Source organism: Bubalus bubalis, chromosome 1 (assembly GCF_019923935.1).
Source record: "Bubalus bubalis isolate 160015118507 breed Murrah chromosome 1, NDDB_SH_1, whole genome shotgun sequence".
NCBI classification, from domain to species: domain Eukaryota; kingdom Metazoa; phylum Chordata; class Mammalia; order Artiodactyla; family Bovidae; genus Bubalus; species Bubalus bubalis.
The window spans coordinates 88,261,778-88,283,585 of NC_059157.1; the positions used below are offsets into that span (position 1 = coordinate 88,261,778).

Sequence of the window (21,808 nt, forward strand, 5' to 3'; positions counted from 1 at the left end):
GAAAAGTAGTACATCAAGGCTGTATATTGTCACTCTGCTTATTTAACTTATATGCAGAGAGAAGGAAATGGCAACCCACTCCAGTGTTCTTGCCTGGAGAATCCCAGGGACGGTTGAGGCTGGTGGGCTGCCGTCTATGGGGTCGCACAGAGTTGGACACAACTGAAGAGACTTAGCAGCAGCAGCAGCAGCAGAGTACATCATGAGAAACACTGGGCTTGAAGAAGCACAAGCTGGAATCAAGATTGCCAGGAAAAATATCAATAAGCTCAGATATGTAGATGACACCACCCTTATGGCAGAAAGTGAAGAGGAACTAAAAAGCCTCTTGATGAAAGTGAAAGAGGAGAGTGAAAAAGTTGGCTTAAATCTCAACATTCAGAAAACTAAGATCATGGCATCTGGTCCCATCACTTCATGGCAAATAGATGGGGAAACAGTGGAAACATCGTCAGATTTTATTTTGGGGGGCTCCAAAATCACTGCAGATAGTGATTGCAGCCATGAAATTAAAAGACGCTTACTCCTTGGAAGGAAAGTTATGACCAACCTAGATAGCATATTCAAAAACAGAAACATTACTTTGCCAACAAAGGTCTGTCTAGTCAAGACTATGGTTTTTCCAGTAGTCATGTATGGATGTGAGTTGGACTGTGAAGAAAGCTGAGCGCTGAAGAATTGATGCTTTTGAACTGTGGTGTTGGAGAAGACTCTTGAGAGTCCCTTGGACTGCAAGGAGATCCAACCAATCCATTCTGAAAGAGATCAGTCCTGGGTGTTCTTTGGCAGGAATGATGCTAAAGCTGAAACTCCAGTACTTTGGCCACCTCATGCAAAGAGTTGACTCATTGGAAAAGACTCTGATGCTGGGAAGGATTGGGGGCAGGAGGAAAAGGGGACGACAGAGGATGAGATGGCTGGATGGCATCACTGACTCGATGGACGTGAGTTTGAGTGAACTCCCGGAGTTGGTGATGGACAGGGAGGCCTGGCGTGCTGAGATTCATGGGGTTGCAAACAGTGGGACATGACTGAGTGACTGAACTGAACTGTGCAACTAACATACACTGAGAAACTAAAGACACTATCCAATATATGGCAATGAAAATAATTTTATTACCTACCATATTTTAGTACCTGAGAAAACCTTGGTAATTTATAGACTAAGATCATTTCTAAAAATCTGAACTTAATTCCTAAGTTATCAAACATGTTTATTGTAGCATGTATTATTTTAATATAGTCTATGTAGAAACATAATAACATTTTAACCCTTAATTACAATCACACCTAACTTGTCCTTTTTGATTCCCTTCCTCCCTATTCAATTTGTTCAGGGAGCTACTCTCAGGACCCTTTCTTGACACCTTTCTCCCTGCTCATTTCTCTGCCCCCAGTTCAGTCTTTGACTCTTTCTTATTACATTACACTTGCTTCTCCAGATGGCTCACCTATTTTTTCAATTAAGACCTTCACACAAACAATTGGTAAATATATATTTCTAGACTTAACTTCTCTCTCTTGAGTTTTAGACTCACATCTCCAAATATAGGTGTAGGTGCCTCGCAGGCATGCCAAGCTCACCAAATTCACTCTTCTCATTTTTTAAATGACATCCAACCTGTTCTCTAGAGTAGGGAAGGACTACCCACTCCAGTATTCTTGCTTGGAGAATTCCATGGACAGAGGAGCCTGGTGGGCTAGAGTCCATCAGGTTGCAAAGAGTCGAGCACGACTGAATGACTTAGCACACAACTTCTTCTAGCTATCCACTGCTGTTTAACAAGCCACCTCAAATGTAGTGACATGAAGCAGCAACCATGCTCTTCTGCTCACAGATTCTGAGAATCAGGAATTCTGTCCGAGGGAGCACAGAAAACAAAGCTAGGTGGAGCTGAGCAGACCACCTTTTGCTATTACAAGAGAGATACCATATCTTCCTCACTTCATCAAATAAGAGGGAGGTGAAGATGAAAAGGAAGTGTGTGTTGTTTCCTTGAGATATATTCACAGTATTTTAAAGCCATCCTCTTGTTTAATAGCCTAAGATCAAGTACACACTAAAGAATTAAAAGTTACTCAGCATAAGTTAGTAAGTCAATTTGTATTCATACTATGGACAATGTAACCTACATTTCTGTGAACAAAGAATTGTTTTGGCCATAAAGCTATCAGCCCCTGCAGCCACCCCCAACAGTGCACTCTGAAGGGAATTCAGGATGGAAAAAAAAACAAATCCTGGCCTTAGTTAAGATGTATGTCAATGGAATAATTTCAGTGAGCCCAGACTCTTGCATCTCCTCATACATCAAGTCACTACATAAAATCACTACCTTAAGATATCTGGGATTATTTGTGATTACAGTAATCTATGGATGTTTGACTACTTTTTTTCCAACAAAAACTCCCCTATATCCTGGCTGCCCCCTTCCCTCTTTGTAACTATTTCTCAGAGCTAGCTAAGAGGTTGCCATCCTGGGCTATAATGTTCAGTAAGGTCACCAAATAAAACATGACTCTCAACGTTTACTTGTGTACTTTTTTCAGTTGACAATATTAAATATTGAGAATATCTACCAAATTATTTTTCACAGTTAAACTACAACTTAAACTAAAAGAAATGGATAAATTGGGTTGAAATTTTGCATATTATACGCATGGTTAGAAAGATGTCAAGCAGCAGGCATGGAGTATTCTAAAAGCCTCAGGATGCTTCATCAAATCAAAAAACAGAAGCACAGTTTATCATACATAAGCATAAGATAAGGGCTTCCCAAGTGGTGCTAGTGCTAAAGAACCCACCTGCCAATGCAGGAGACATAAGAGACATGGGTTCAATCCCTGGGTTGGGAAGATCCCCTAGAGGAGGACATGACAAACCACTCCAGTACTCTTGCCTGTGGACAGAGCCTGGCAGACTACAGTCCATAAGGTCGAACAGAATCAGACACGACTGAAGTGACTTAGTATGCACACACACATGCAAGCATAGATAAACTACTAGGAAGACTTTTACTCTAAAATCCATTATTCACTTGCTGTTAAATAACAGAGACTTCAACTCAGTTCAGTTCAGTCACTCAGTCGTGTCCCACTCTTTGCGACCCCATGAATCACAGCATGCCAGGCCTCCCTGTCCATCACCAACTCCCAGAGTTCACCCAGACTCACGTCCATTGAGTCAGTGATGCCATCCAGCCTTCTCATCCTCTGTCGTCCCCTTCTCCTCCAGCCCCCAATGCCTCCCAGCATCAGAGTCTTTTCCAATGAGTCAACTCTTCACATGAGGTGGCCAAAGGACTGGAGTTTCAGCTTTAGCATCATTCCCTCCAAAGAAATCCCAGGGCTGATCTCCTTCAGAATGGACTGGTTGGATCTTCTTGCAGTCCAAGGGACTCTCAAGAGTCTTCTTCAACACCACAGTTCAAAAGCATCAATTCTCAACTAGTACAACTTAATTGTGAACTTTAGTTTGGAACCTCCCTAACCATCTCATAAGAAAATACATTCATGACCGAGTTGATGCAGCAACTCTTACATGACCACAAAGTCAACTTGCATTACTAAGTGACTGAATTTGTGTCAACTGATTGAAACTATGGTGGATTAGAGTATGTCAAGTGTTACCTTCAAACATGTTTTGAAATGTGAACAGGAATTAGTAAGTGAAGGATACTTTAAAATACTAATACGTTTAAGTTCTAGAATCAAAATCAAGTGTACCGATTAGAAGATGGCAGTTTAATCACCTTGCTCTGCCAGTGGATGCTGGGGTGTGTATAGAGTAAAACCACCTATAGAAACAGGTCTGAGAGGTTTACTTTGTGCAACTCATGCCAGTTTCAGGTCATAACACAAAGATAATCAGTCAAGCCATATTGTAAATGTCTAAGCTTCACTAACTTGAATATGCTAATTTAAGTCTATTATGAAAGTAGAATTTATATGTTTCTTTGGAAAGAAGCAACTTTCTATAAATGTGGGATTTCAAATACATAGTTAATATTTGACAGGAACAATACACACACTCTTGAAAACAATTTCTAAATGGGTTCTTAAAAGATGTATACTGGGAACTTCTGTCTTCACAGACCAGGAATGAGACAGTTATAAAGGAAGCCAAAATTCCTAGGTAGGTTAAGTCCAGGGTCTCAAGGAGGAGAGAGGGGTCTGAGGCTCTCAAGGAGAAAAGGACAAACTTTTTTTTCTACATTGCTTTGTCTTAGTTAATATAACAATGTATCTTGCTCAAGGATGTTTCTCCATAACAAGAACCTTCTGACTAATCTTATTCTTAAAACTTGTATACTGTGGGAGCCCGCCTGGTGAGACCTTTCTGTTGTCAACTCTAAGCTTGTTAATTTAAGATGCATGTTGGGGGAGTGGGTCTGATAAAAGTATATAAGGCCTTGCTAAGACTAGAGAGTGGGGCATTTTCTGTTGCCCTTCTGATGTCTATGTCATAAGCTCTCTCTGTCCTTCTTTACACTTTTATAAAACTGCTACACAAAAGCTCTTGAGTCATCAAGCCTGATCCCTGGTCCCAACGCTAAAACTTCTTCAGAGATCACGAATCCAACCTCATTCACCGTAAGCTATCAATGCCACAGTATAATGTTGTAAAACAATGCTGAAAGGAAAAGGTCAACACGTCATTCCAAAGGTAGATGTTATAAATGAGGATGCTCTGCTGTGTGACCCCATGGATAGACTCATCTTAAATATTTTGAAATAAGTATAGTGTACACTGAGTGATTATATGAATACAGACTGTGATGAGTAAACTGTGCTGAAGGAGACAGACTCCAAGCAAATAGCAGCAGCCTGAGCACAGGTCGGATGGTAGAAATTTATGAAATGCTCAGAAAAACGTGGGGTGGTGACATGAGTCTGAGAATGCCACACAGGGGAGGGTGGAAACAGTTTAGGCTGAGAGATTTGGGGAAAGATGGTGGATGGCTTTCACTATCAGACTGAGCTTAAAAACTTCTCTGTAGGAGAAGGGAGGCTGCTCAGTACATTTGCGGGCATAATTATGGGGTTCAGTGAAGTATTATAGGGAGAGGATGGAGGTCAGAGTGACCAAGGGCAGGTGGTGGATTGCAAACATTCAGGTGGGAGGGAACGTGGGACCAAAGCAGTGATAGCAGTGAACAGAGGTGGGGAAAAGAAACACTTCAAAGGGGGATGCAACAGGATTTGACTAGGGCAGTGAGGGAGGGGTGCCAAATCTATTCTGTGATTTTGAGAATCACACAATCGCACACCTCCCACTGAGAGCTGGGGTACAGTTCCTGCCCCTGTGGATCAGGAGCCATTCTTACTGACTCACTTGTAACTAAAAGAAGGTGAAGAAGTGACGTTGCACAGCCTCTGGGGTGAGATCAGAAGGCACCGCCTCTGCCTTGCTGGGCGGAACGTGTGCTCTGAGCCACCTGCAGACACTAGATTCACCATTGGAGCTGAGCCTATCCTCTGAGTCAGCCTAACCAGGCACAGACGCGAGTAAAACAAACTCGAACACGATTCTAGCTGTGATGAATTGTAACAGCAAATGACTCGTGGAAAGATAAAGCATTTAAAAAAAAAAAAAAAAGATTATTTGGTCTTCTAATCTGATACTCTTTAGCATGCAGAAGTTTTTAATCTCATTAATTACTCAGTTGAACAGGTGGGTAAGCAGAATACAGTCATAAAGTAGAGGTTAGAAATTTGCTCCAAAGCATTTATATCCCTCCCCCAAATTTCCACCCTTTATGACCATCAATATAATGTGTAAGACAGCAGCAGTTAGGTGTCCAAGGCATTTAGAGGTGTACCCTGGGCCTCTAGCAGACTCTTATCAATACACATTTGAAACAAAAATTCACTTTGAATAACAGCAGAATGATTTTCCAATAGTTATGCAATTCTGCTATTTTTTCCCCTATAGTCTCATCTATAAGAAAAAGATTACTGAAGAGTATAAAAAAACTGACATGTACCGAAAATTTATGAAATTTATCTTATTCCCATGCCCAGACCCCAATAACCCCAAACACAAGGTTGGCAGATCTATACGATAGGGACTTTTTATTGTAAAAGGCAAACCGAAGTATACTGAACATTTGCTCCTATATGCCTAATAATTTTTTTTTCATTTGTCTGACTTTGTTGAATTATAAGTCATAAACAAAATAAAATTCCATGATTTTAAGTGTCCAGCTCAATGAGCTCTGATAAATATATACAGTCTGGTATCAGTGCCACAATCAATACACCGAATATCTGCATCACTTCAAAACATTCTTCTGTTCCCTTTCACAGTGAATTTCCCTACCCAGCCCCTGGCAGTCACTTGTTTTATGCTTTCTCTTGTTAAGAGTTTTGACTTTTCTAGGTTTTCATATAATGCAGTCATACAGCGAGTGTGTTCTTTTGTGTCTGGTTTCTTTTACTTAGCATAACCATTTTTTGATATTCACCCATGTTGCTGCATTTATCAGTAGATGTTTCCTGTCACTGTTGAGTACTTTAACATAAGGATATCTTATAACCTGGTTATCCATTTACCTGCTGACGGGCATTTGTGCTATTTCCAAATGGCTATTGAGAATAAACCTGCTATGAAAACTCAAATACAAAACTTACATTTTTCTTGGCTAAAATATTCAGGAATGAGGAATTATGGTTTTAGTACTAAAAAATATTCATCTTTCCTAAATCAACTATCCTAGAAAAAATGAAAAATACAAACCTTCCTTAGTTATACTTCATAACAAAATTTATCAGCATTCTTGTGGGAAGAGAACTGAAGAAGTCATACATCTTCAAGCTCTGAAGAGTCACACGCAACCATACATTCAACATATTCCAAAATAATGCTTAATAACGTGTAGGGAGATACCATTCCTTATAAACTACAATATATTATGAATAAAATACATTCATATTATTATTTGAACAAAGAAGTCTCAGAAACTCTGTTGTGATTTTCTCTTAGGAGCAAAGGTAAGACTTGCAGAATCTCTAATTTAAAAAGAGGGTGATTTCAATTCGTCCATCTTCTAAGAAATATGTTTATAAAATGCCTACATGCTTCTTATATTAGTTGTCTGCTCTAATTAGAGAAGGAAAATGTTTCTCACTTCCTAAATGAGAAACATTCCCTAAATTCACAAATCCCCCGGATTGTTCTTAGTCTAAATCTCTGTATAGAAGTGTCTGGAATAGAAGTGTGCAAATATCAGAATTCAAGGATATAAGCTTTCACGCTGAAAAGTGCCTAGACTTTCAAAATCGACAAAAATCAAAACTGCCACTTAGATATTTCTTGTTTAAATAACAGTGATGTTACTTTACAGTTAACTGTAGGTAATCACTGAATTGTAACACATGCAGAAATTAAGAAAATTTCCAGTGTTTCTAAATATCTATCATTATAAAAATGAATATTTTACCAAATTATGGTCTCTAAAGATATAAAGATTATGATCTAAGAAACTTCAGCAATGACAAAGTAAAATTTTTACCTTCATTTCCAGCAGCTTTCTAAAATTACCATTCTAAATCTTATTGAATTAATGAAAATAAAATTTATCCCCAGATTTTTGTGGCAGAAACTAAATCTTTAAAAAATACATGAAGTAAAAGTAACATGAAAAGTTTCCTGAAACAAATTATAGTAGTTAGATCCCCTTAACCAATTCTTGGAAATATGATGTCTTTGTAAACTTGTCATGTAAAATGATTCTAAAGTACAAATGAGTTTTTACATCAACCAGTTGACAAGCTTCCACCTCACCACCCATCACCAACAGCATCTGGCGGAAGCTTCCGGTGCTTAACACACATTTCACCACCTGTCAAGGAGGCAGACTCCAGGGTAGAGAAATAAGACTTGAGCTCTAAGACCCAGGTAACTACGTGCCACACCGTGGGGGTGGTGTCGGCCAGTGGATAGGAGGTGCCCTGAGTGTCCCCCAGCCCTGGGAAGGCTGCTCTGTCTGCATCAAGGCACCCAGTCCCTCGGGTGGCGCAAAACTTCCAGAATTTCAGCTTCTTTGGAGTTCTCTGAGGGTGAATGCATGTACTCCCATCTATGAAGGTTCAAAACAGAAGCAAACACATGTAATAGCAATAAAAAATAAATAACAACACACACCTCTTTATTGAAACTAAATAAAATTCTAAGGGTAATAAAAAGTGCTCTAACTCTTTGTCTCCACTAAGCTTTTAAAAAATATTTGCTGCTAAAGAAACAAAGTTTCTTAATAATTCTTGGAGCATAGTCTAGCTAATATTAATATTCCAGAGCCAAAACACACTTTTACTACAATCTAGGGTTTTGTGAAGTATAGAACCTCAGATGATCCATGGGCGAACTTTTTTTTTAGCTTAGTACTTTTTCTTTTAATGTGTTCATTTCTATTCATGACAAAAATGTTGGTTTGCCTTTAATTTTCTCTCTGAAAAATATGAGTGTAAAATTTTAGTAAATAATATGCCAGATTATATACAAATATATAAACAATGGCTAAACTGTAGTATGAACACTGGTAAACACTAGTTTAGACCAGGGGCTGGCAAACTTTGGGCTTCACTGATGGAAGGAGACTCGGGTTCAATCCCTAGATCGGGAAGATCCCCTGAAGAAGGAAATGGCACCCTACTCCAGTATTCTTGCCTGGGAAATCCCACGGACTGAGGAGCCTGGCGGGCTACAGTCTATGGGGTCGCAGAGTCAGACTCGACTTAGCAACTAAAACAACTAGCAAACTTTCCCTGAAAAGGGTTGAATAATAAATATCTTGGGCTCTTGGGGTCACATACATATTGCAAGCTGTTGCCTATTCCTTTTTTGCCTGTGATTTTTTTATAAAGACAGCAAAGTCAAAACCAAGGAAGTCTTTAGGAAAGCTATTTGTGGTATCAATGTTCATGCTTTGTAGGGGTCAGAGGACTGGGGGGGGTGGGGAGTAACTATCATTCTCATGAGTTATGCTTACCGGGCAGTGAGAGGTAAAGACATCAAGATGCTTTCGATCCTGGATCCCGGAGTGAAGAGGCCAAACTTTGTACCCCGATCATACAGCAGGTTAAATTCTACATACCTGAGATGAAGACATCAAAAAAGATTAAGAGCTGGTGAGTATAGTCTTATACTTCATGGGGGCAGATGGGTTGGGGGCCGTGTGTGTGGGGGTTGGTGGGCACCTTCCCACCACCCCCACCCCATCAGCTGTAACTGGCACAGGAAACACCAGTCTCATCAGCTGACTTTTCTCCATCCGGACAGGCGTAAAGAAAAGGGTATTCTACCCAGCAAACAAGAGGATATAGATTCAGCCCCAGCACACAGCAGTTACAAAACAATAAGGTTATGTTTTCCAATAAATAAACAGGGTGAACACAAAGCTTAGAACTTGAAGGCACAAAAACAAGAAAAGCAAATGGCACCCTTTATCAGGATAGAGCAGCTCTCTCTGGGTCTCCCATAGAGTCTGAGATGTTTGAGTCGAAGACTTTATTCTACTGCTAATAACTCACATGAACTAAGACAGTGTAAAGTTCTTGTAACTGAAAAGCCAAGAACAGTTAACAGAACTCTATCACCTATAGTTACTAACATATCCCAGATATTTCCTTTCCTTAAAGTAGTTAACAGCATTAATAAGCAGTCATATAATTCTGTCTTGCTGCAGATTGATGACAAAAGTCATAATGAAAGGTAGTAGTGATTTGAGTTGCAGTGCTTAGCTTTATTTTCTTAGAAAAATATCCTTCACATCAACTAAAACCTGGTTCAGGATATAAGTCTTCCATTAACAGACACAGAGTCATATCTAAACTCTGTCTAGCTTAAAAATCTGTGATTTCCTTTAACATCAAAAGATTCTTTATAAAAGGGTCTTTTGTCTCCAACTTCTAGGAGATATTTCAAAAAGATCATTTCTACTAGCCAAAAGAATTGAAAATGACTCATAAAGCTGAAAATTTCAATAAACAGTTCCCCCTTCAAATCATTTCTCAACTCCTTCAAAAACTACTCTCTTGGTCCAAACTTCCCTCAGACATTATTATCATTAATGCACTGGTTACTGTAATTTAATCACAACTAAAAAATATATATATATATTCTCTAGATTCCAACAGCGCTTCAATTTTTAGAAAGCACCCTTCACTATGGAAACCTGCCAATGGCTCTGAGAAAATTTAAATAAGTTACATTCATGGACCCCTTTCTACTTCTCATCATTTATCACCGACTAAGTTTTGTGCACTAATAACTAATACCTTCTTTAGTCTGTTTCAAAAGATAACTTAAGTGAATCTTCTTAACTTCTTCCTAAGACCACAGGAAAAAAAACATCAGTCTCTCAACTCCCTTTCTCACCCCTGATGTTATCTTTCTGAAACGTGATATTTAAGGAATGGCTGTGATTCTCTATTTGTACTGATGTCTTGTTCAGAGACCCCTGTAAGGAGCTACCAAATGAGCCTCTTGTGCTCATGAGCGAATCCTTGTGCTGCTTTCCTGTTTGAGTGAACAATGTTCCTTCCTGTGTATTAGCCTGACTTTCACCAGGTTTTGCTTAGATCTGATCTTTCCGATCCTTTCCATACATTTATCCTCTCCGAGATATCTGTAAACTATGAACCTCAACCATTCCCTTTAATATAACTGATATCTACCTTGTATCCTGTTTCCCTGTCCCAAAATACAACAAAACAAGTTACAGGTGTTTAGTTTCTCTGAAAAAGAAACTAGAAAAGCACCTTCCAAGACTAGAGGTTCAAGGTCTGGGGAGAGAACAGAAGTAACTGAGGGCAGGCACGTGTGTTCAATTGTGTCTGACTCTTTGCGACCCCATGGACTGTAGCCTGCCAGACTTCTCTGTCCATGGGATTTCCCAGTCAAGAATAATGGAGTGGGCTTCCACTTCCTCCTCCAGGGGGTCTTCCCGACCCAGGGACCCAACCCACGTCTCGTGCATTGGCAGGCACGTTCATTACCAGTGCACCACAAGACTAAATGAGATTGCCAAAGAGGCTGTCAAGTCAAAAGATAAGCAGCCTGACCACCACAGGGGAAAGCTGTATTTGGGGCGACAGGAAGTGGGGAAAAGTAATACAGATAATGGGTTATGAACGTCATGTAAGAAAGTGACATCAGGGCTCATAACCACAAAAAAAGAGCTGGGGTTATCTTAAGTCCCAGAGTTGACTGCCATTTTAAGGCCCAGAGATAAGGACAGTAGAAGGGGCCTCTCTTTGAAAGTATCGTCACCCACCACACCACAGAAAATTAACCTAACACTCCACGCTTCTGCCAAATTCAAAAAACACGATATGCAATGATACACACAAATGGAACTCTCAAAATACGCTGTCAATTAATGACAATAATAAACAGAATAAGACATAATTCCTACATCCAAAAAGTTTTAAAGGCTTCACCTCATAAGTAGTCACAAACCCTGCTGGCTTTGCATAAGAAATCTCATGTAAAACTAGAACATTGCACTTTCCACAGAGTTTGGTTTATTTATTTATTAATTTTTAGTTTCTCTTTTTTGTTGTTTTGTTTTACTTATGTTTTGTTTTCATTTCTTCCAGAGTTTTAATTTACCCTCTTGGGATGGTCTTCCCCACTAAACTGTGAACATCTCTGCCCAGCATGGGCCCTAGCCATGGGGGCATACGATAAATGCCAAGAGAAAGGGAAGGAGGAATAAGGGTGTATTGGGGAAATCATAGGACCAAAAAACACACCCGTCCTAAAAAAAAAATGCCCCTGTTTAATAAATGTCTGACGAGAACACAATCAATTCTCATTTTCCCAAGTTTTATACACAGGGAGCAGGCAGGCACAGGCAGTTCTAAGAAAGTGTAAACAACAAACATTTATCTTTAGACTTGGAACAGTATCTAAGTGAACGTTTTCAGGGCATTAGCCTTATCTCCTTAAGTTCCCAAAGCTTCATATGCCCAAGACAGAATTAATATAAATGAGAAAATCCATTTTTGTAGGCATGGAACAGTAGAACACATGCGATTAAGATGGTAATGAGAAACAGTGGCTAATCTGCAGCAGATCCACAATCACACCCCAGCTGAAGATGCCCTCACGCGGGTCATCCAACTGAGCTCACCCACTCAGCGCACAAAGCAGGGTGGCCAAAGTGAGCATCGTGGCTGGAAACACTAACTGCTTAACCATTCACATGGAAGAAGGTCTGAAAGTTTTGAAGGCACAATGACCTGGTTCCACATCTGGGATCTTTGATTTCCCAGCTGTGTAAACTTGGGCAAAGGACTTACTTCACTAAGTTTTATCATCTGTAAAATGATGATAGTTATACCAATTCCACAGGTTTGTGATGAAAATTAGATGCAAACTGCCTAATATACTGGCCAGCACATATGAACAGTTCCATAACAAACAAATATCATTAGAGTTCCCTAACTAACCATTTCTAAAACAATCATTTTCACTATAATAACTTCCATGAAAACCTGAAGTTAAACAAAAAAAGGTATGATTCAGAATTTACAAAGCAGCAAAAACATTAAATGATTCTCGCCTACCTTGGCAGAAGGTTGGAAGGTATTGTTCGAAGACAAACTAAAAGAAATCAGCTGAATTAAATTCAACACTTACTATAAGCCTAATATGAGTCTCTAATGTACAGACAGATGAAACAAACTTTGCTCTTTTTATAATACTATTTCACAGTGTTTTTTTAATTCACTTTGTTATTTATCTAGTTATGAAAAGAAATCAGGGTGAGCATTAACACAGCTCTGACAAAGTACTGCCCAAGATGACCATCGGCCACTGTTATCACAGTTGCCCCACTCCACCCTCCCACTCCCACCTCTTATGACATGAGAGGCTTCATGCTCCCGTCGCTCACTCACCGCCCTCTTCGGAGCTGCTGCCACAACTTCTCCTGGGGAGTGAAGGAGTCATTACAGTGCTTCTTCACAAGGGGGACGTAAGAAGGAATGATCGCCTGGGTACAGCTCTGCACAAAGCGAAACACCTCCTCCTTGGATGGAGAGTCGAGGTCATCAAAAAAGATACCCCCGATACCCCTCCGCTCCCCACGATGGGCTATAAAAAAGTAATCGTCACACCTGGAAAACACAGCAAGACCACAGAAGGAAAAAGAGACGTGCGTGAAAATCAGTGTGAGCATTTCAGCTTACGGCACCATCCCTGACTAATGCCAGCACAGTGCCCTTTCTTTTTGTCCACATCTGAAATGAAACTAGAGTCTTAGACAGATTTCCTGCAGTTATTACCAATGTAGAAAACGCTTACACTTTTACCTACAAATCAAGTAGGCAAGTGAATACATGTCTATTTAATGTGGCATTGTAAGACCCTGACTGAAAAGAAAAACAAAGAGTCTACTCTTAATACTCGTATTTCTTAAAACAAGTGATGCTGCTGCCCTCGGAAGCATTGCTGCTTTTGCAGGAGGCAGGAACCCTCCAACAATGACACCAACCAAGTCCATGAGCAGGTGCTAACCCCTAAGCTCTCTGAATCAGTTCTCTGAATTCAGTTCTTAGAGGTAATCAGTAAATTACCTCTAAGGTCTCTCTCAGCAATAAAACGTGATGACTCTATAGTATGTGTGACTTCAGGGGAGGGTTGGTGGAAGGAAACATTCAGAAAATAAGAGTCCTCAGAATGTTAAAGGTTGCCCTTGTGAGCCAGCACATGAGACTATCAATTTGTTCTCCAGTCTTCCCCATCTGTGCCTATGCTATGCTAAGTCACTTCAGTCGTGTCCAACTCTGTGTGACCCCAAAGACGGCAGCCCACCAGGCTCCCCCGTCCCTGGGATTCTCCAGGCAAGAACACTGGAGTGGGGTGCCATTTCTTTCTCCAATGCATGAAAAGTGAAAAGAGAAAGTAGAGTCGCTCAGTTGTGTCCGACTCTTAGCGACCCCATGGACTGCAGCCTACCAGGCTCCTCCGTCCATGGGATTTTCCAGGCAAGAGTACTGGAGTGGGGTGCCATTGCCTTCCATCTGTGCCTACTAGAGCAGATTTCCTAAGTCACTTCCTAATTGCTAAATCTGTGGTACAGCTGACTTCATGGAAATAATTGACTTCTTTCCATTATCTCGATATAAAAGGGTCTGTAAACAGGAAAAATTGTACAAACAAAAACTAAAAACTACTGAGAAGGTTATTGTGAAAATAGCCTTAATAGTTTAAAATTTTTAAAAACGTTGGGGGGAGGGGGTAGAAGATACAAATCCCTAGGACTGATGCACTGGTATAATTCACCTTGACTGCAACTTCTTGACTTTTTTTCACACATACATTTTATTAACAGAGTTAAAGAACAGCCGGAGCAAGGCTGTAAAGCCAGGTTTAATGAAATCATATTATTTCCACATCTCTCTTCATGGATTATGAAATTAAGAGATTTAACTTAATACACTAAAAACTTTTTAACTAGCCTGTTTCTGAGATATTTTCTTAATACGACTCAGATAAAGTTCTTCAGTAACAGGGATAAAAGCAAACCAAAAAAAAAAAGAGAATATCCCATCCTCCTGCTGGAAGGAAGCTAATATGTAACAAAAAAACAATTCTTACACCTCTGAGTCCATGGCTGTGCAGTGTTCAGTGGTAATGTCAAATCAAAAAGAGGTTATGTAAATGTCTTATCTTTTCTGAGGATTTTAAAACTGAACTCCATATTCTTACATAAATAACAGCAAGATTCTACAAATATTAGCACTAAAAACAAAGCAAAAAACAACCCACCCCAAACCCTTTCTGTTCCTCCTTTTTCTAGAATGGCATTTAGTTCTAAGCAGTGATGAGAACTTTATTCTTATTCCAGATAACTTATGCAGAGATTCCATTTCATATCTATCAAATACCCAGGGTAACTCTTTTCTTTATCATTAGAGTTTCTTTCACAAAGTTTCCAATCCCAGTGTTCCGCTTGTCCCAAATCTCCAGTACATTTGCACCTCTCCTAATAGTTCTCCAACTCTCCCCATCCTCTAACACATTTCTATGGCAACAATGAGATGATAATCCTCATGTGGGGTGAGAATTTAATACAGTAAGTCCCTTACATACGAACCTTCAAGTTGCAAATTTCCAAAGATTCTACACTTGTGCATGCCCGATCTTCTAAGTTAGTCCCATGTCTGGTGTACACTGTCATGCATGCATCCTCTGCACCCTCTGTACATGTGCTTCTGTACACTTTACAGTACAGTACTACAGTGTTCAGAATCCTTATTTCAAGCCCAGGATGCTCAGAAGCAAGCACAAAAACGGCAGTCTGTAGCTGGTACTATGCTGTACTTTTCAAGTTACTGTACTTTAAGATTAAAAATGTTTTCTTTATTTCCTGTCTGTTTGTCTATTTATGTATTCTTTGTGTGAAAAACATTATAAATCTATTCCAGTACAAGACTATATGACCGACTGTATTATCTGGGTAATACAATACAATACTTTGTTGGACTTATGAACACACTCTTGGAATGGAACTTGTTTATTTGTAGGGGACTTACTGCATCCCAACTTAGGATTAAAAACCTCTGATTCTCAGGCATAGATCACCTTCAAGTTTATATACTAATCCTCCGGTTTAACATTAAAACCATGTAAAACTGGTATCTCACTTCTGCTGGGCAAAGAAAACAGTTCAACCTTCACAAGCTGCAAAAGGTATGTAGTGACACAGTAGTGCCTTCAGGAGCTACAGAAGGAATGGTAAACACGTAGGGATCATGAGAAGTTCAATAACTTTACCTACCACTTTTTAAATTTGGGATAGAGATCTGGACCATGCTGGTCACATGCCTCCTTGAGAGTCCTGTGAAAATGGACCGCATCCTCTTGGTTCAAGTATGTTGGGGTAAGGTCACATCCACCACCAAACCACCACAGGGTGTTACCTAGGAAATCAAGACATGTGATTCAAGTGGATGCTGCTCAAAAGGAAGAGTTAGATATGTTGCTTTAAATGCCATCACCTGCAGAGGCACGCACAGCAGTGGCAGGCACTGCTCAGGAGCTTGGACAGGGTAATAGCCCAACTAATGGCACACATAGTCTGGAACTATATTTATATCATGAGGCATGATCAACTGTACCCCATCTTAAAGCCACTGATAATGCACTGGGGACTGGCAAAGCTACGTATATGGAAAATAATTTCCAAAAGCAAGTTCTCAATGGCAACTTAACATGGCACGTGAAGCTTCCCTTTGTTCATAATAAATTGCTATTTGCAAAGACCCCTATGTGCGCTTTTGGTTCAGGTGCATTACACCATTCCTTGTGTTGGAGGAAACATGGGGACATGAGTCCAGCCAATACCGCTTTCACTTTTCACGTCTAGTGCATACAATCCATTGCACCTGCCAAGGAGTAAGCCTTCACGTGCCTCCTGAAACAATTAAGACTGTACTTAATTTTTCTTGACTTTAGATGTTATGCCTAGTAACCTGTTTTAAAATACTCATTTTGCACAATACTACTTTTCACAGCTTGAAACGCTTACCGTCCGCTTCTTCCACCTCGAAGTATCTGTAGTTGAAATGGATAGTAGGAGTATGAGGATTCTTGGGGTGAATGACAGAGCTCACGCCCATGGCAGAAAACGGCAATTTACCTGGAAAGGAATACAGAGAACTGCACTTGAACACCTGGCTTGATACAAATTAACTCCAACATGGCTTTTGAATCAATTTTCAAAGGTTGTTTTTTAATTTATCTCTTAAAACATAATTTTTAAAAAATAATTGTGAGGAATCCCCAGGTGGTCCAGAGCTTAAGACTCCTCGCTCTGACTGCCAAAAGCCTGTGGTTCAATCCCTGGTCAGGGAACTAAGATCCCACATACCTCAAAGCCAAAAAACGAACAAAGAGACAACTGTTAACATTTTAGCATATGTGCCTAGGTGCAAATGTGTGTGTGTATATACATACCTACATGTTTGTGTGTATGCTTAGTTGCTCAGTCATGTCCGACTCTTTGTGACCCCATGGACTGTTGCCCGCAAGGTTCATCTGTCAATGGAATTCCTCAAGCAAGAATACTGGAGTGGGTTGTCATTAAAAAAGAGTAACTGTGAACAGGCTCATCTGGTATATGCACCTGAATGGAATTTTACAGAATCAATGTTAATTTTACAAATAAAACTTATAGAGAGAAAAGGTCTGCAGGAACTATTAAAGGCTGCTGAGATTGTCTGCATATTAAAAAGCAGAGACATTACTTTGCCAACAAAGGTTTGTCTCATCAAGGCTATGGTTTTTCCAGTAGTCATATATGAATGTAAGAGTTGGACTATAAAGAAAGCTGAGCACTGAAGAATTGATGCTTTTGAACTGTGGTGTTGGAGAAGACTCTTGAGAGTCCCTTGGACTGCAAGGAGATCCAACCTGTCCATCCTAAAGGAGATCAGTCCTGGGTGTTCATTGGAAGGACTGATGTTGAAGCTTAAACTCCAATACTTTGACAACCTAATGCAAAGAGCTGACTCATTTGAAAAGACCCTGATACTGGGAAAGATTGAAGGCAGGAGGAGAAGGGAATGACAGAGGATGAGATGGTTGGATGGCATCACCGACTCAATGGAGATAAGTTTGAGTAGACTCCGGGAGTTGGTGATGGACAGGAAGGCTTGGTGTGCTGTGGTCCATGGGGTCCTGAAGAGTCGGACACGACTCAGCGACTCAACTCAACTGAGACTGTCTGATTTACCATCTTTTGTCTTCAGTAGTTTCCCTCTGCTTCTCATTTGTTTTGCTGCTTCCTCAGAAAGATTTCCATGAACGACAGAAATGCTAACCCCGGCCTTTTCAAAAACATGCCCGTCTTGAAGAACACAGCTGATGCCACCACCTCCTGTGAACAGAAATGTAAAATGAGGAGAGAATGTAAGGGTATGTGCAACGCTGAAAACTACTGCTGCAAGAAGATGGTGGGATTAGGAGTTATTTTCCTTCTCTGCTTTCCAAATCTTCCATAATATCAGTATATTTATAATTGTTAAGTACAATAAAATTAGATAACCAGCTTAGCACTATGATATTTTCTATTGACTATTAGCAAATATTTTAACTCTCCACATCACCATTTCTTCTATGTCATTGTTTGTTGTTGTTTAGTTGCTAAGTCCTGTCTGACTCTCTGCAACCCCATGCACTGTAGCCCGCCAAGCTTCTCTGTTCATGGGACTTTCCAGGCAAGAATCCTGGAGTGGGTTGCCATGTCCTTTTCTAGGGGATTTTCCCAACCCAGGCTTGGAACCCATATCTCCTGCATTAGCAGGTAGATTCTTTGCCACTGAGCCACCTGGGAAGCCCCTTCATCCTTACATCATCCTCTAAATTACTGAAATAGTTTCCCTTCAAATAAGACCATTCAGAATGGCATCTATTTGTTATGGGATGTGAGAAAACGAAGATTAAAAACTGGAATGAATATATTTGAAGAATGTTCTATTACTACCAAATTTAAGAGCTCCATATTGTTTCAATTGTTTTTCTCTCAAGTGTGCTGTTTGCCTTTTCATTTTGTTTACAGGTAATTAAAAAACAGTAGATATTTGAATGCTTAAGGGATTCGGAGGCTTAAACTGAGTGAGATACATATTAACATTTAGGTATATGACCTTTAAGGCTTCTCAGGTGGTGCCAGTGGTAAAGAACCCGCCTGCCAATGCAGCAAATGTAAGAGAAACGGATTCGATCCCTTTGTGGGGAAGATACCCTGGAGAAGGAAATGGCAATCCACTCCAATATTCTTGCCTGAAGAATTCCTTGGACAGAGGAGTCTGGGGGGCTACAGCCCCTAGGGTTGCAAAGAGTCAGTATGAGCTTTACTCCCAGTAGCTGGTATGTTTGTTTTTTAGGACACTAGAATTAATTGTTTCCTGAAGCTTCATGTTTGGCTTGTTTTATTTCTAAGAATTTTTAGAGCTGGATGGGATCCAGTACAATCCTTGTATATTTTAAATGAGAAAACTGAGGCCCTGAAAGCAAAACACCATCTCCAGAAACACACAACTAGCAAATGGCCCAAACAATTTGTCTAAGTGCTTTCTAAGCATCAAACAGTATCTGCAGCAGTTCATATATATTCATGTTATTTTACCATTACAATAGCCTCATATAAAATTTCATTTCATAGATGAGGAAACAGAGGCACAAAAAGTAACTTTCGAAGGTCACACAGCCAGTCCAGGTTGTCTCCTGAATCAACAGTCTTCACTTATAAACATTACAAGATAGGGAATTTCCTGGCAGTCCAGTGGTTAGGACTCTGAACCGTAACTGCTGAGGGCCAAGGTTCAGAACCTGGTCAGGGAACTAAGGTCCCACAAGCCACGAGGCAAGGCCAGGAAAAAAAAAAAGAAGGCTTCAAAAAAAAGCTACAAGATGGAAAACACTAAGAAAACCAGATTTAGTTTCATTTAAAATAAATGTGTCAATATCACAATCCAAAACCAGCTAATAAGAAGTTGCTGTAGTATTTCCAGGTAAGAAGGATCAAAAATCCTTTAAGTTTATAACCAAGATACAGGGTTTCACTGTATAGGTAATAACATGAATATATGACTCTATAAGAGCTGGGCTTTAATACTTCAGTATTTTGCCAACTGAGGTAAAGATTCTTCTAGCAGGAAACGTGACGGGTGCACTTGGCTGAACTGCTAGCCATTTCTTGCGAAACCTGGGTAAAAGACACAATGACACAACACCCTCAGCAGGAGGAGTCTAGCTGACAGTAAGGAAGAGACTTTCTCTTTCCATCTCCAGAGAAGGAGAATGGGTAAACGAACCCAGAAAAAGGGATAAAATGTAGAGACAAATCTATGCTCAATTACAACCTTGGGCATCCTTGCCTGTGGGTTAAAACTGACCTTAAGACTTCCTTGAGAAGTGCCATATAAAATTGCAGATTTTTGAAATGTCCAGTACTAGAGTGACAGCAGGTTTGGGTCCACACCTGCAAGCTGAGGGCTGATGACCCTGTCAGTGTCAACCGTTTTAAAGGTGAACCTTTTAACCTGGCAGCCGCTGTGTAGGTACCCCTTCCTTACTCCCATTCCTTATTCTGAGTCATTTTCTCCCCGCAAACTAAAACCCGACCTCTTTCCCCCATCTCCACCCTCCGCTAGGGGCCGACCTCCTCACCTTCCTTCCTCTCCCACCGGTCCACAGAGAAGCGGGCGCCCCCGTCCACCTGTGCCAGCGCCTGGCACACCTGGGCCTGGGTCTCCAGTATCAGCAGCTCCATCTTGGTCTTCATGTCGTCCGGCCTCCTCCGCAGCTCGCGCAGGTCGGTCACCGGCGGGGCCATGAAGCAGCGGCAGCGGCGGGCCAGCTCATCGTCCTCCTCCTCTGGCCTGCCGAGAGATGCGCTCTGCGCCCCGGAGCTCTTGCGCACCATCTCGGCCCGTTCCACGTGCCCGAAGGCGACGGCGGCCAGTCCCACCAGCCCCGCGAGCCCCGCGGCTAGCCGAGTTCTCAGCCGGGAGCCGCCTCCCACGGGAGGTCCGTACCCCAGGCCGCGGCTCTGCTCGCCGCAAGCGGTACCAGGGAGGCGGCACAGGCGTCCGGCTGCGCAGCGCGGGGACCAAGCGCGCAGCTCCCCGTAGGCGCGCAGCTCCCCGCAAGCGCCCCGCACCGCGCGCCAGCAGGGACCCGCGCTCAACCAGCGCAGATTCATGGCCATGCTCTCGCGCTGTCACCCTGAGCAGTGCCCGCCTCCTGCAGGCCGGCCCCCGAGTCCCCCGAGATCCCCGGTGGCAAGTGGCGCCGGTACTGGGAACCTTTGCTGGAGAAGAGATACTACCGGGTCGATCCCCCGCGGCGGCGGAGGCGGCGGCGGCGGCGGGCGGGAAGTGAGGGATGCCGGGATCTGTAGTCCCGGCTCCTATCGCAGCCTGCAGGGGCGCGCCGGGGAGATAAAAGAATCCAGCGTCCCCAGAAGGGCGGATCCCATGGGAGGAGAGCTGGGGTGCTGGGTAGGAGAGGGCAGGGGAAGCGAAGGCAGAGATAAAAGAGGTCTTCTTGTCACGTACAACCTCTGTCTGTTCAACCAATCACAAGGAGAAGGCAAAATAGGGCTGGCCGCGCCAGGGGCTATACAGAGCAAAAATATGGCCAGAGACCCCTGCCCCGACTTTTATTTTTAAACCGAGTTGCAAATCCTGACTCTTGTGTTTCCCTTTGTCCCCAGTTCTAGTCCTCTAAGGCTTCTAGAGCTTGGACGATTGTGGGGGGAGCCTGGGAAACTCCTTACCGATGAAAACTCCTTACTTTGTTTTGTTTTGTTTTACAATATTGTATTGGTTTTGCCATACATCAACATGAATCCACCACGGGTGTACACGTGTTCCCAATCCTGAACCCCCCTCCCACCTTCCTCCCCATACCATCCCTCTGGGTCATCCCAGTGCACCAGCCCCAAGCATCCTGTATCCTGCATCAAACCTGGACTGGTGATTGGTTTCTTATATGATATTATACATGTTTCAATGCCATTTTGTCAAATCATCCCACCCTCTCCCCCTCCCTCTCCCACAGAGTCCAAAAGACTGTTCTATACATCTGTGTCTCTTTTGCTGTCTTGCATACAAGGTTATCATTACCATCTTTCTAAATTCCATATATGTGTTAGTATACTGTATTGGTGTTTTTCTTTCTGGCTTACTTCACTCTGTATTATCAGCTCCAGATTCGATGAACTAGTTTTTAAAGGGAGTAAGAAAAGCTATAATCGGGCCCATAGGAGAATTCTGAGAAAAGAATTTCTGG

General features: G+C 41.5%; 1 protein-coding gene across 1 annotated transcript; it reads right to left on the bottom strand.

The window, feature by feature from the left end:
• Positions 1–6,045: 6,045 nt before the first annotated feature.
• On the bottom strand, positions 6,046–20,865 carry CPOX (coproporphyrinogen oxidase). Its single transcript, XM_006047803.4, has 7 exons — positions 20,183–20,865; positions 17,745–17,888; positions 16,539–16,649; positions 15,789–15,930; positions 12,904–13,122; positions 8,988–9,092; positions 6,046–8,078 (listed from the first exon to the last, which is right to left on the bottom strand). Exons 1-7 carry the CDS (start codon positions 20,721–20,723, stop codon positions 7,991–7,993), a joined length of 1,350 nt encoding a protein of 449 aa, XP_006047865.4. The 5' UTR covers positions 20,724–20,865; the 3' UTR covers positions 6,046–7,990.
• Positions 20,866–21,808: the final 943 nt, after the last annotated feature.

Excerpts from the sequence above, each read along its gene's own strand:
- CPOX (XM_006047803.4), bottom strand. The coding sequence starts at position 20,723 with ATGGCCATGAATCTGCGCTGGTTGAGCGCGGGTCCCTGCTGGCGCGCG. Across the intron at positions 15,931-16,538 it reads CGAGGTGGAAGAAGCGGACG|GTAACACCCTGTGGTGGTTT; the intron begins GTAAGCGTTTCA and ends TTGATTTCCTAG. Across the intron at positions 13,123-15,788 it reads TATCCCAAATTTAAAAAGTG|GTGTGACGATTACTTTTTTA; the intron begins GTAGGTAAAGTT and ends TGTGTTTTCCAG.